At 32.9% G+C, this 14972-nt stretch overlaps 1 protein-coding gene across 5 annotated transcripts in view; it reads left to right on the forward strand.

Annotated features, from left to right (window-relative positions):
* The window catches only part of LOC110994196 (protein doublesex), a 123516-nt gene that overhangs the window by 43860 nt on the left and 64684 nt on the right, over positions 1-14972 (forward strand). Inside the window, exons 3-4 of one of the 5 annotated variants that reach the window (XR_002600211.2) lie at positions 44-125; positions 2700-2838. The exons of 1 other annotated variant lie outside the window; for it this stretch is intronic. Coding sequence is in view for 3 of the 4 variants with exons in the window: in XM_022260733.2 (XP_022116425.1) it covers positions 44-125; positions 2591-2627 (119 nt within the window). In the remaining variant the exon portion in view is untranslated. 3 more of the 5 variants (XM_022260743.2, XM_022260733.2, XM_022260751.2) reach the window with 3 other exon arrangements.

Raw genomic sequence — 14972 nt, forward strand, 5'->3', positions numbered from 1 at the left:
TCTAACGCACTGCGATTGCATATGTCACGTTGTTTGTTCGCAGGGAAAATGATTATCAACGAGTATGCGCGGAAACACAACTTAAACATCTTCGACGGTCTCGAACTACGGAACTCGACACGCCAGTATGGACTTTAATACAGTAATAATAGCTGTTCTTGTTCACATACATACATACAATCACACTATACAATGTACTATCTAGAGAACGACAAAACTTGAAAAGTCTTAAATGACGCTCTCTACCGCGCAGAAAGGCAGACCTTAGTATGAGTTCCATATTTAAAATACGTTTTTGACATAGAAGGCTGATACTTACACTTGAGTTGAATTTCTGAAATTGGCTCTTAGAAGCCGCGTTCTCCCGCGCATTTAGAACGAAGGGAGATCTAATCGCGAAGTATGAGGTCCATATTTCAAAAATACGTTCTCGTTATGTCTCGAGTCTCTTAGATAAATATGCTTTGCGATAGGCATCGCCTGTCAGAACAAAATCGTATGGAAAATAAATTAGTTCACGCCTGGTCAGATACGCAATGCCAATGTTGATGGAGACGTTATAGGCATTGTACACTTAAGTTAAGGCAGTCGTAAAGTATATTTGTCTTTAGCCCAGTTTATTTTCCTTACCGATACCTCTTTGGGTCCTTAAACGACAATTTAAAGGCCGACGAAACGGTCAAGGGTCAAAGCTTTGAGGATATTTGTGAATCTCTAACATGAAAAAAAAACCCTAAAATTAACACAGTAATAAAAAACAAATGAACATCTTGACATGGAAAGTTGTAACACATGGACGTTCCACATATTTTAATACATTCAGAACACTAAGCAAATACGATAAAGATTTATTAAGTGAAATCTAGTTTACGTAATACTGCTTTATAATCGCTTTTTTATTCAAATAGAAGAAACGAAAGAAAAAACGCTGGCAACAAAACTATCAATGTCTCTGTACACGCACATACATTCAGCACCTGACAGAAAAATTGCAATCGATATCTGTACAATTCCGAATTAATTAAATACAAAGTGTATATTCTATTTTCGAATTTGGATAGTGTATTTTATTTTGCACTTTAAGATCTATTTTATCGATCGCAAATGGAACCTTTTTAAACCATGTACATATTTATTTATTATCTGACAGTCGTGAAACGCAAAAATACTATTTATCCTACCAATAAGTAATAAATAGCTTATTTGGAACTTAACCGGACATTGTGAAACAGGCCCTTAGCATTATATTTGGTACATATATACATTACAGTACATACATGCAGATAACATTAATTTAAAAGCAACTCTTCCAAGCAACCAAGGAAAAGAAGAGGGAAAAAATCATGAAATTAAAATAAATTACAAAACCAAAATAAAAAGTAAAAGCTAATTTTAAAAGTCAAGAATCACGAAGGTAAAATACATCAAAATTATATATTTATATTTACAGAAAAAAACATAACTACATAACTCATTTAATATAAAAAAATAATGTATTTTTTATGAAATGATTTAATAAATAAAGGCATCTTAGTTAAAAATAGTGAAACATCAATGAGTATCATTTAATTGCGTTTACTGCGTAAAGCTATAATCAACGTTAAATTATGAAATAAATATGAAATATTATCGCTAATTGCATAACTATCGAAAAATTATTTGCAAATTAAAAATTATATAAAAATTTAAGAAACACAAACACACGTAAATAAATTTAAAAAAAAAACAATAAAAAACCTAAATATTAAAATTAAAAAAATGGATAACAAACAAATTGAGAACTGACCTCCTCGCCCCTATTGATGGGCACCGCATTAAAACTCTCTCTCAAAGGCGTCTCCCACAGATGAGGAGAAGAAGAGACAGATTCAACTTTAAATGTACTGCTTTTTATCAAATCGTATGAGTTAATACATTGTCAAGTTCAGGGAAAAGTAAAGTAATTCGAAAAATATATTTTCTTACGTATTAGCTGATCCAGATAAAGGCCTATGCCGACTTTTCCATTCTGCCCTTGACTAAGACCTGCCTGGATTAAGTTTAATGCCGCATTTACATTCAGCCATAGTGAGCAGGGAATTGGGCAGGGAACTTACGACAAAGTATCACGTTTACACACTCGTCCTGCCCACTTCCCTGCTCACTACGTCTGAATGTAAATGCGGAATAACATCATATGTCTAGCTCCAGTACTGTCTGCTTTTTTCCAATTTTTGGGTCAAGTCTCAAGTGACTCTACTTCAAAGTGAGAAAAAGTTCATTAAATCTCGTATTAAAAAGACACTAACTTTGGCTAGGAACTCTAGAATTTATAGTATAAACATTTCTAGATTGTTCACGTAATTAACAATATATTTTCACGGTAAAAAGTTTTGCGTCTCTGGTATCATTAAATATAGTTATAACAACGATTAAATTAAAATTTAACTTTAACATTCTAAATTTGAATAAAATTAAATTTTAAAATTCTAAATTTAATTAAAATTCTAAATTTGAATACCCTAGTACACTTTACAATGTAACACAAATTTTACACAAGTCCATTAAAGTTTCACAGTAATTCAACACAGTAATGATTTTCACTTTGCAGTGATCGGACGAAGTTGGAAAAATTCGATAATTTGTGAACAGAAGTGACAGTTTAGTGCTAGTGTTTGTTCTTTTCCATTTTTTATTTAGTGTTATTTTCTTTTTCGTAGGAAAATGCTGAGCGAAATTAATATAAGTGGTGTGTTCTCGTCATCTATGAAGTTATTTTGCGAATGATACTTTAAGACATGTGTGATGTGTGTGCTGTGCGATGCTTATGTATAGACAATGTTGGAGACGTAGTCCCTGGTAAGTCTTTTTTATATTTATCAAGTTGGCTTTTATCGAAACAAAATGATGACCAATATATTTCGACAAAAGGCATCTTCTACTATTTATATTTATAAGACCATGTTAATTATAACGTAAAATTGTCGACATTTTAATGACATTATACTTGAAATCTTATAATCTTGAAGTATTGGGAAATGTCGTTTTTATATACGACATAGAAAACTGATTTTCTTTTATATCCATTCTCACATATAATGTATGTGTTATATTCGATATAACATTGTTAAAACAAAAGAGGTCAAGAGCCATGATTGGGCCATTGGGCCGATAATCTTCTGGATATGTACGAATGTGATACGAAAATGGGCTGCGACGGCAGGCTTAGGTTGGCCTAATCAGCCAGGCGAAGCCTATAGTCACAAATATACAGATCGTCAGTATATGAAAAATAATATTAGTTATTTCGACTTTAAAAGCCTTCGAATGGATTTTGTTTGGTGAAAACGTGTGAAAAAATAACACAAAGTGTTGTTTCTTAATATGAGATAATAGAGAGGTTTGCATCCTAAAAATATCTTCCTTTCTGGTACCACCTAACCTATAAATTATATTTATTAGAACAAAAAGAAGTCCTCACGAAATGTTGCAAGAAATGATGCTATTTACTGTTATTCTAGGCAGTAGAATTCACAAGTACATTATAGGTTTACAGGTTACCATGCAAGGTAAAGAATTATTAAACTAATGGGGCAGTTTATTGATAAGTTAAGATTTTATTGATTCCCGTTCGAATGACTTTTTAAGTAAAGGGATCGTTGAACTACCTATATGATAACAAACGTCGATATAGATATAGCAAGCATACTTTGATTAATTAAATATATTCTATTTAAAAAATGCCAATTTCATATAAACCTAACTTTTACACAACTATACTCGCATAAAAGACTTATTTATTTATTTATTCCACTACATTTTTCTATCTTAACAGTTACTAATAATTCGATAGAACTCCAAAATAATACCCACACCAATTATCCTACATAAAAACATTAAAAAATTAAACTTATATGTCTAAATCTTATAACTAACAATATAGCAAGCAACTCTTGTGAACTCAGCCAGTGTACAAACAAATAGGTCTACCTCAATAGAAATTTTGTTGATTATATTATGTATTGCTCGCGTGAGTGGCGTTTCGCTAACCAAGTTCAACTTAGGATCATCTACTCAAACAAGATCGTATCTCGTAGTCCTTTAAATTAAAAACTGCTTCATATCCATATTTTATCGGTATTCTTTGAAGTAGGCCGTAAAATGCTGGATTTATCTTCGTTTAATATTTCGCCCGAGTCTGGCCATAAGCCGAGTCATTTCAGCTTTTATAATATGCAATTAGAGATTGTAAAAAGGATCACAATAATGGCATGAGCCATAAAAACCCTATAATGAGCTGCGTGTAGGCAAATTGTATTCGTAGAAATATTGTAAAAGTAAGCAATGATGTTACGACTGGATCATTAAAGTAGTATATTATATCTTTATTGGAGAAAGACAGGTTTACTTGATATTTGTTTATGTTAATTTATATAACACGACGAATTATGTACCTACTCTATTTACGATATTAAATATCAGATATTAAAAAAATTAAATAACTCTCTCCATAGTTGCCTATCATTTAAAAAAATCAAATACACAACTACACGCAATACTCGTCGAGCGAGTTTGCTTATTTTGCCGAAGCCGCGTACAAATTATTTAAAGAAATCTATTAGGTATGATGGTATGAGGGTGTGCAATTATTTAATCAATTACAATCTCAAATTCCCAATATCGGAGTGTTTGACAAATTCAAAAAGGCAGTAAAATTTAAAAATTTAATTATTAAAAAATATTATTAAAAGGAGTCCCTTTAGGCAAGGTTCCGAAGATACTAGCAGCGTTCCCCCTTTGAATAGCTAGACTAATTCTTTGTGCGAGGTAGCTGCCAGCTCTTCGTTCTCCTGTGATGTCGACTAACCTTTTATAATTAAATATAATTATTTAACTAAAAAAAAGTTCTTTAAATATCAGATTTCGTACAGTATAAATTATTTACACATGACGACAGATACTCACGTCTGGGTTTGGAGACGCAGAGCCTCCGCCGAGACGAGCAAAAAAGCGACGCGTACCATACTTTTCTCGAAGCAGTGGTTCGTTGTGAATAAAATTATAAGCCCGAAAGATTTGTAATATTAATATTGCCAGTGTAAGTTGCTAGGTGAGCTAATTAAGTTATAACTTAAGACAAATGGTCCCAATGAAGTCAGTGAATAAAGTGGGCCATCGATCTTACAACTTGTTACAGTAGAAGCATAGTGAGGCTTGGTTTTTATATATCTTGTTGATGGTGCAGTGTTGGCCTAGTGGTTTCAGCGTGCGACTCTCTTCCCTGAGGTCAATTCAATCCCCGGTTGTGCAGTAATGGACTTTTTGTCGCATTTACCATTCGTTCTAACTGCGAGAAAACCGGCTTGCTTTAGACCCAAAGAGTCGACGCCTAAATGTCTATTAGATTCACTGATCATAAAAACAGACACATAAATTTGAAGCCCAGACCTAAAAAGATTGTGACGCACTGATTTAATTTAATGTTTCTGATGGTATAATTATACATATAAATCTTTAAGACATGTCGGTTTCCTCATGAAGTTTTCCTTCACCGTTCGAGCAAATGTTAAATACGCACATGGAAAGAAAGTCCATTGGTGCTCAGCCCGGGATCGAACCTACAACCTCAGGTATGAGAGTCGCACGCTGCAGCCACTAGGCCAACACTGCTCTAAATATAGACTATACTTACAACTCAGTATTAAAACTTTCTTTGAAAAAATTTCAACATTGTATTCAAAACCTGCGTACAGCCATTTTCAATTACGAATGTCGTAAAAGCATGAACTAGAAATATTAGTTACACTTTTTCGTAACCGCAAAACTGATTACCCCTATCCCGTATGCTAGATTCTACCACCGCCACTTTGTTGTATCGACCAGGGTGGTCCAATAGAAAAAGTATTTATGATACAATATTCAATGGTAACATTTAATTTTGTCTCTATAGTCAAAAGACGCTTAAACCTCCTAGTTCTTTAAAAAAATGAGAGAATTCATCTATACAAGCAGTACTATGTACAAATTTAAACACGTTTCTGTTTGTATGCCTATGTCAAATGATATTTACGCTGTGATAAAATTACCTGTCAATTAATAATAATTTAATGACTACTTTAGTTATAAAATGGCCATTAAACTGTGGTATTTTTATTTTCGAATATTTCTTACATTAAAAAAATGTTACTTAGGTAAGAGGCCTATAATTTTATACATAATTATAGTTTTAGATCCACAATTCACGAAATTTAATCCGAAAATATAAATTTACGATCTGTCATCTGTCAAGCATAGCTGTCAAACGCACTTGCGAGCTATGTGACAAGGTGTCCATGCGGTATAAAAATTTTAATAGAAACGGGGGGCAAACGGGCAGGAGGCTAATTTGATGTTAAGTGATACCGCCGCCCATGGACACTCTCAATGCTACTGAATTCGCGAGTGCGTTGCCAGCCTCTCTCTTTTCTTAAAGAACCCTAAATTGAATTGGGTGGAAATCCTTCAATGAAATTCATTTCAATACACAAATTGTTTAAGTCTTTTCATAACATTCTGTTTGACACCATTTCGGGTGAAAGAAGCCATTTTGATGCAACTAAAACCTTGTATAAAACTCACTCAGTGAAAAGAGTAAAATCAATTAACTAGCTATTGAATGAGCAATGAAACCTGCAAAGTGCCAGCTATTAATAAAATAATTACACGTGTAACATTTATCGCAGAATGTCGTTATCTAATAAAGAAATGTAACTAGGAAATATTTTCAAAATAGTTTCATAGACATACTTGGCCGGTGACAGAATTAAAAAACAGGTCTTTTAAATTTCGAGTTCCAATTTTTACGAGTCATGAGTATTTGAAATTAGAACAAACATACAATATGGCGTCCGAGTCTCTTGTCTATTGTTTTTGGTTATTTTTCTAGAAGATTGTTTAAATTTCTAGAGATAATACGTTAATAAGGTTTCATATCAAGACATCATCATCGTATTTGTGCATCTTTGATAAATAGTTCTTTCTTTTCGTAATTTGTAATAACGTTAATGCGACACTTTACCTCACATGACCAAACATACGTGACAAAACTAGTCAATCTATTATACGTCGTGTAAATAATGAACATTGCAAACAATTAAAGTCTAATTCAATTACGAAACGTAATTATCCGCGGTCGGCCATTTCATTATACATTCCTAAACCCTCTGACATGAATTAATCATAGCAGTGATTGCAAGGATTTATTTTTATTCTATTTAATATAAAATGTATTAAATGAAATCAGTGCTTGAGAAGGACCTAAACCTGATACTTAGCCAGATTTCTCACTAAAATTAATCTTGACATTACGCGGAAACAAATGCCTTACAAAATGTATCCAAAAATTTTAGATTAGAAAAATATTATGTGTGTGTGTATTAATACAGGACATTCAATATGTTGAACCAGTTATAATGAGTTCTTTTATTCATAATATATGCAACTTGGCGGATGTCATAGCTTATAAATGTATGCTTTCATATAACAGAATAAAAAGACATTTTTTTGCTATTTATCAATGCGGAAGATAAAAACTTATTAAATATGTTTGTTTTTTTTAATGAATTGTTTAAGTGAGACTGGGATGTTTTTAATAGTCTGTAACAACTGGATATATAAAAAAATCGATTTAATAGTTACGCTTGCTTTGCTATTAACTATATTTCTTAATTTGTTAGTAAAACATTTAAAAAAAACGTGTTTCTACTTTTATATGCGCGTTAGAAGTTACACTTCTTTGCCGTAACAACATGATCATATTCAAAAAATATAACGTATTTATATAGGAATATTATAGGAAAACAGAGCTGTGGACTCGGAAAGAAAGCACTTACTTGCCAGTCGACTTGGAGCTCACATCACAATTATTATTTTCAGCAAAGCCAGGCTGACTTTTGGTCACTGCGCCAGTGGATTATGCTAGTTATAGTAACGGTATCGATCATTTGAAATTATGTATCTCTTTGTATTATTATTAATTGGTTAATTATAAATTCTCCAATACCAATGAAATTTGTTCATTAAACGCTCGAGAAATCAAAACAATTGAATGATAATTAATACAAACTTTTCGGGTGAAAATTAGACAATTGTTACTTCATTTAAGTTTGAAACTGTTCTAAACTTGTGTGGTCGTATGTTTTGAATACTGTGTATAGTCGAATTTGGACCTTAATGTCATACAAACAAAGTTTAAATTATATTGACGATAGAGTGTCAGTTGTTTTCGACAGTGGCTAAGTTGGAAAAGCGTGTCACCACAAATTGACCACACTCGTATACAATCAAAAACAGGGGTCCAGTTGTTCTACCCTGGACGAGACTATTTTGATTTCAATTGTAAAGGGAGTTTCTATAACACTATTATTCTTTCATATTTGTTTCTTAAAATGAAAATACTTGAGAAATGAATAGCCATCTTTCAAACAATGTCTGGCAAATCAAAACGCGATATTTCTTAAAGTAACAAGAATCTCGATTAGCGATTATGAGTAATAGTAGTAAGATGCGTTTTTGGAAGTTCATCGATAACTGTGTTCAAGTTGTATATCTTAGTATTTTTATATTTAGAACACTTTTTCATAACAGTACAACTAAACAGTGTGAATTAATAAATATTATTTTGGTGATTTTAAATCAATTTCATTCAATGAATTTACTAATAATTTATTTATTTAAACAAAATCTTTTTTATTAATTTGAATAATTATCGATGCTGCATTTTAGTTATTTTTTTCTATACGCCAAAGAAGTATAACTTCTAATGCGTGTACATGTCGTAGGATAATTTGATACTTCGAATCTTCGCGAAAATCCTAGGGGTTTTGAGAAAACGCGGATAATTAGACATAGGCGAAAAATTATCAAATCTTACTGGACCAAGTCAGGATTTTTGCGAAAATACTCGTTACTATAGCAATATTGCGAAACGAAACGCTGGCTGTTATGAAATAAGAACGCTGATTGGTCGGTCAGCGCGTTCAATAAGAGATCGTCTCTGATTGGTTGACGTCTTAAATGTCAATCATTTGTTGTCGCACGTTATTTGTTTACGTTTGCGTCTGAGTTAAATTGCAGAAGAGAAGGCTGATGAATGAGTGATTTTATCTCAAGACTTTAATTCACAAGACTGATCAATTCCATTGTTGCACTATTAAACTAATTGTTTACCTAACCAATTTCATCCAATTTATGGATTACACCCTAAAATTGGATCATTTTTTTTACTACGACTGAGATCTCCTATTGTCTATAGAAAACAACATACATACTAAAATTTTCAATAAAAAGTTTTTTAAAAATCAATTTAGTGATTTTCCTTTCTCACCTATTCTAAACCTTCATAACTCTATGATACAATACTTGAAGTTAATGATCGGCAAACTAGGAACCAATTAGAAGTCAGCCAGCAAAATTGTAGCCAATCAGTGTTGAGCACATCAAATCTTACTACAACGACGAGCATTTTCGCAAAAATCCTGACTTTGTCCAGTAAGATTTGATAATTTTTCGCCTATGTCTAATTATCCGCGTTTTCGCAAAACCCCTAGGGTTTTCGCGAAGATTCGATGCATCAAATTATCCTACGACATACATAAGTACACACACTCTTTTTTTGTCTAAATCGAACTTAGTTACGTTCCGTGCAAAAATGTTTAGCCACAAGTACTTCGAGTACATGAAGCCAATCGAGTATTAGAAAATGTCAACAGTTAAAGCTAGACGATACAGGAGGATACTAAAACTACGTCCGATATCGCGGATTCCGTTGGATCCTATCAAAAGTTTTATTACCATCGTCTCTCTCTTTCTGTCCTACCCGGCTGTAAAGAGATGCCATTATCTTTTTCAGGAATTCATTGTCGTTCCGCATTTTATGTTCCGGGCGCTTCGCATATTTTTATTGCGTCTCGTAGATTGAAAAGAGCTAAGCTGTGCTTGAATATCACAAACAAGCTTATCTATGTAATTTTAAATAAAAATCTAGTTGGCGCAGGTTAACGATATAGTATGACCTTGTGTGTGGATGTGAAGCTTATTAGTGGCATAGTAAAGGTCTTACTGTACTTTAGTACAGCTTTAACTAGATATTAATTTCTGAAATTTTTATTTTATTCAAGAATATTCAATATTAATGTCAGCAATATATCTGTGCTATTTTTTTCTTTTTAAAAAGTGGTACTTAAGAAAAGTAAGAGATATTCATCATATTTTTGCGATCGAAAATGAAAAAAATAAAATAAAAACCCTTTTGTTTCTTGCAAAATCAAAGTTAACTTATTATGAAACAAGCAAATTTTATTTCCATAGAAACTATTTACTTTATTGACTCGTAGCAATTACGATTCGTGATATTGATTTTATAAATTATGTCCCATAGTTAGTCTTTCGACTGCAGTAGCAAAATTTTACGTTCGCAAACGGAATGTCGTAAATACATTCCTGGATATAAAACTGCAACGCAATCGCTCTACGCTTTTTACAACGAACCTCGTAACTTGATGTAAGATCCGAGTTTATAGATCTATTTCTCTTTATTAAAGTCTAGACGAGTTCTATTCACCCAATGTCCTATAAACCTACTCTATTTCAGGGTTAATAAAACCTCATTCATGCAAATCTATTCCAAAAAATATATATTTATAATTCACCGTTAGTGAAACCAAATTATTGAAGTCGTAGTAAAAAGATATTAAGCTAATTATTAAAAGGCCGGCAACTTATTGGCGAGCCTAATGGTAAGGTCCATACGGTATTTTTTCTTATATAACAGGGGGCAATGGGGCAGGAGGCTCATCTGATGTTAAGTGATTCCGCTACACATGGAGTACCGGAAAGTTTCTTGGCAGTTCTTCTTGTCCGCTCTACGCCCTTGACTTGCGAACTGGTAGTAAATGTAAATTTACAATAAATTTAATTTTTTTTTACGTTCATAAGTGTACTTGTTTACCTATATGAATGGATCCAGAAGGTCTCTAACGAGAAGGTTCTGAAACGAGTTGGAATGATGAAAAAACTTATGCAGAACATTAAACAACGGAATGTTGCGTACCCGGACCACGTGTTGCGCTATGACCGCTACCAATTCCTTCAACTAATATAATTATAATAGGTAAAATCCAGGGTAAATGGCGTAGATAGTAACGGTCATGGTGCAACATGTGGCCCATATATTTTTATTCTATCTCGTTCAAGAGATTTTTCATTAAAGACCAACTCCTGCAGAAGTTTTTTTATTCGTTTAAGAGATTTTTCATTAGAGACCATATACGAAGCAACCAACAAAACTAAATGCTTGTAAGACTTACAAGTATTAAAGTGACATCATTATTAGTAGTGATATTTTATCTGTGGTAGGGTAACTTTAATCCACTAACGTTTGAACTACCCTACATTGTTGCGGCTTACGCGGTAATCTTTCAGGTGCAAATGGCTGTCAGACGAAGCTTTATTCGAGCACGTATTATATTGCATTAAAATCGTAATATATCGTGTTTGTCGTATGATAGATACAGATACCTTACTAGTTATTACAATATCTCAATGTTTAAAAATTCCTTCCCTATAAGGCGTATCATGGCCTCACACTACACATTTTTATTAAGTGAAAACATTCAAACTATGTTAATGTAAACAATTATTAAATTGTTTCAGGTGTTTGCCACATTTAAAAGTCCTTTTAATATTATCAAGTTATTTGGATACGTTTGACTATGTAGACGTATTGGTATATAATAAGTAAGATAAAGACATAACAAGCCCTCTTAGATACCTTCAGTAATAGATGTTTGCAAACAAAAAACATTTTTAACGTTGTGTGTTGTTGTGTTTTAGAAATTAAAATATCCAAATAAACGTGTATTAAACTATTTAATGTGAAATAGAGGAAACTGATATGAATAATAATATTCCATTTGACACAATATTTAAAATCACATTCAAGAAATTCTTTACACATATTATACAAACAGTTTCTAGAAAATGATTTTCGTTTAATTGTATTAAAATTGTTTTTAATTGTAAATAAATACCTTACTACGCCTTATCTACGATTGTTATGTAAAGTTTTTTCCTTATCAGGATTTACTTAAGCTTTTGGGTTTTAGAACCCGGATAATACTTACTTCATGTTACCATATGTTGATGAACCATACTTTTTATACTTCTTTTGGCGCGTGTAGGAAAAATGACGTGAGTTAATTTTTACGATGCACGCGCACACCGTCACATAAAACCGACACCCTGAAGTAAGCCATTGTCAATATTTTAGATTTTTTGTGATATTTAAATAAATTTTATTTAACTAGATAATGCTTTAAAATGTACTAATTACATTTTTCTATTGCCAGTGTCGTTTTTTCTACAAACATAGAATTAAATTGTTGAAGGAAAAATAAAATCAAATAATTTTTAAGCAGACTTGACTCAAATTCTTTTTACAATGATTAAACCGACAAAAGGCTCACCGCATGTTAAGTGATACCACCCATTCTCAATGTCAGACGGATCGCAAATTCGTTACCCGTGGACTGCACATACCTTTGCATCGTCTGCGAGTGCTATGTATTACCTTTTTGAAACACTGGAAAATGCTTTCTCGGCTTTGCAGTGACCAAATAATACCTTTAAATGCTTTAATTAAACTAAGGCTAACGTCACGAACGTTAAATGTAGACGGTGTAGACCATTGTAAATTCCACCAGCGTTTCAGTTTCATAGCTTTAGTTGGAAAACGCCGTCCGACTTTTATGGGCAATTTCGGTTCAGACGTTTTGTTATATTACCAATGCTTTTAAGGTGCTGCACCTCGCTCCGGTAAACATATGTGCAATTTTACGAGCAACTAGTTTATGGAAAATGTGTAGTAATGATCGCAGAAGCGTTAACTGTTCGGAATGAGCTATATGTTTTGACAGATTCGCCTATTCGCCGCGTTTTAATGGTGCAGGGATTCTTAGTTTGAATTTTGACGTCCTATATGTTCGCGACAACAGATGTTTTTACGCAATTTGCTAATGTGTGAAACGGCTTTTGATTATTACTACCTTGTATATTTTCATACCATATCAATTCTAAAAAGGCTGGCAATGCACTTGCGAACCTTGTGGCAATGTGAGTGTGGTGAGAGTGAGTGGACTTACGTTGTGTCCTATAACTCCTAGATGGGTTAGAGGCGTCCACATTGAGTCTCATATTTCACATCGATCCAAATCTTTCCGGAACTCTTTGCCAGCAGATGAGGCGCCAGGTTTTCCTGGGACACGCTCCCACTTTCCTTGCAAGTTCCAACCAAGCTTCCGCATGGAAATATGATTGGGATTCCATCGGAATGTATATCCTTTTCTAAAGTCTATGGGCATTTACTTAACATCAACTGAGCCTCCTGTTCGTTTCTGATTTCATAAATTTTCGATAAATACATATTTGTAATAATAATTTTGTCACTTCAGACTGAATACTCACGTTAAAAAATCTACTTATAAACAGGTAGTCAAGTAGAAATGTATCTATAAACTTAATGCTACGTCTAATATAAACAGTACTGGCAACAATTTAACCATTTATAATGGCAATTCTCTATTTTGGTTTAATGTGCAAATCTTAATGATCAAGATGTCCGCGATAACAGATTGTATTGATGCAGTCTTTTAAGATACACTCAGATTAAAGGATATATATATATATATAATTACTTAAGTAAAAAGATAAATCTTTTCACTTCATCGCATATATTTGAAATTGAATAAAGTTTTTGTGTCATATTCGAGAATAGTTTATAACATTGTTTTGCAAACCAATGGACCAACATTTTTAATGCCTGGGCCTTAGATTTCATTATATGTTTGATGATATTACTTTTTGGATTTTTCGTGGGTTGTGACATAGAACTTTAATACAGAAACGATGCTTCAGATTTTCCTTCTTTTTTATTTAAGAATTTTGTTTCAACGTAGGCTTATATATATCATATGTCATTAATCAGAATACATAGGAAAGTTTAAGAAAAAACAAAAAAATAAGTGTAAAATCTAATCATTACAATTTTTATACATTATTCAATAATTCAAAAGAAAACTAATTACGATAATCCCTGCAACTAAGTGTATAATCATAAATGCTGATTAAATAAAACGAACACGAGTAATAGTAAAAAAACTGCGATGATTACTAATACTTATGATAACTATTCATGGTATTTTCCATTAATTAGAATGATTGCTCCATGGCTACCATAGAGCAGAAACGGTCATAAATAAACACTAATGTTGGTTTGTGTATTTTAAATTGCAAAATTGCTTTATTATTTTTTTCAACGAAGCATCTGGAGCGGCCTATCTGTTTCGTATCTGTATCGGCAAAAACTGCCTTAAAAACGCGCAGTTGTGTAACGGCGGACGTCGATGTGAAACGGGTGGAATTTCGTATTCTGCCTCGACGTCCGATGATGAAACTCAGCTGCAGGTATTAATCCGAACAACTCCTATGAACACTCTCCATGGTAAATGCGGTAGAAGATGCAGACTTATTCGTTGACCTAGGAATGCATCCGCACAGCGCAATAGTCTCCTTTCCAAAAACTATTATTTGAGCCTTTTATTATTTTCCGCCTGCTCTGTGGCCGCCCCTTGTTGATCGTCCGAGGCAGATGAGACGGGGCAAACGTGTCCACCCAAGTACCATACCATACTTATATATATATATATATATATATATATATATATATATATACATATAAAATATTCTAAATTTACATCAGTCACGAGAAGAACTGGCACTCGTTTTTGTCAACAAGATATCGTTATTTATTACTTAACTATTATTCTAGTGTAGAGTATGTTACTCTGTATAGGTTAAATTGGTTAATTATTGAGGGTTGCCAGTCTAAGGGGTGTCTGGGTGTAAGTAGGTTGAGGACTTTCCCCGTGTGGATAAAAGCTACAAGTATGGCGTGAATA

The sequence above is a fragment of the Pieris rapae genome, chromosome 1 (genome assembly GCF_905147795.1).
Source record: "Pieris rapae chromosome 1, ilPieRapa1.1, whole genome shotgun sequence".
Taxonomy (NCBI): domain Eukaryota; kingdom Metazoa; phylum Arthropoda; class Insecta; order Lepidoptera; family Pieridae; genus Pieris; species Pieris rapae.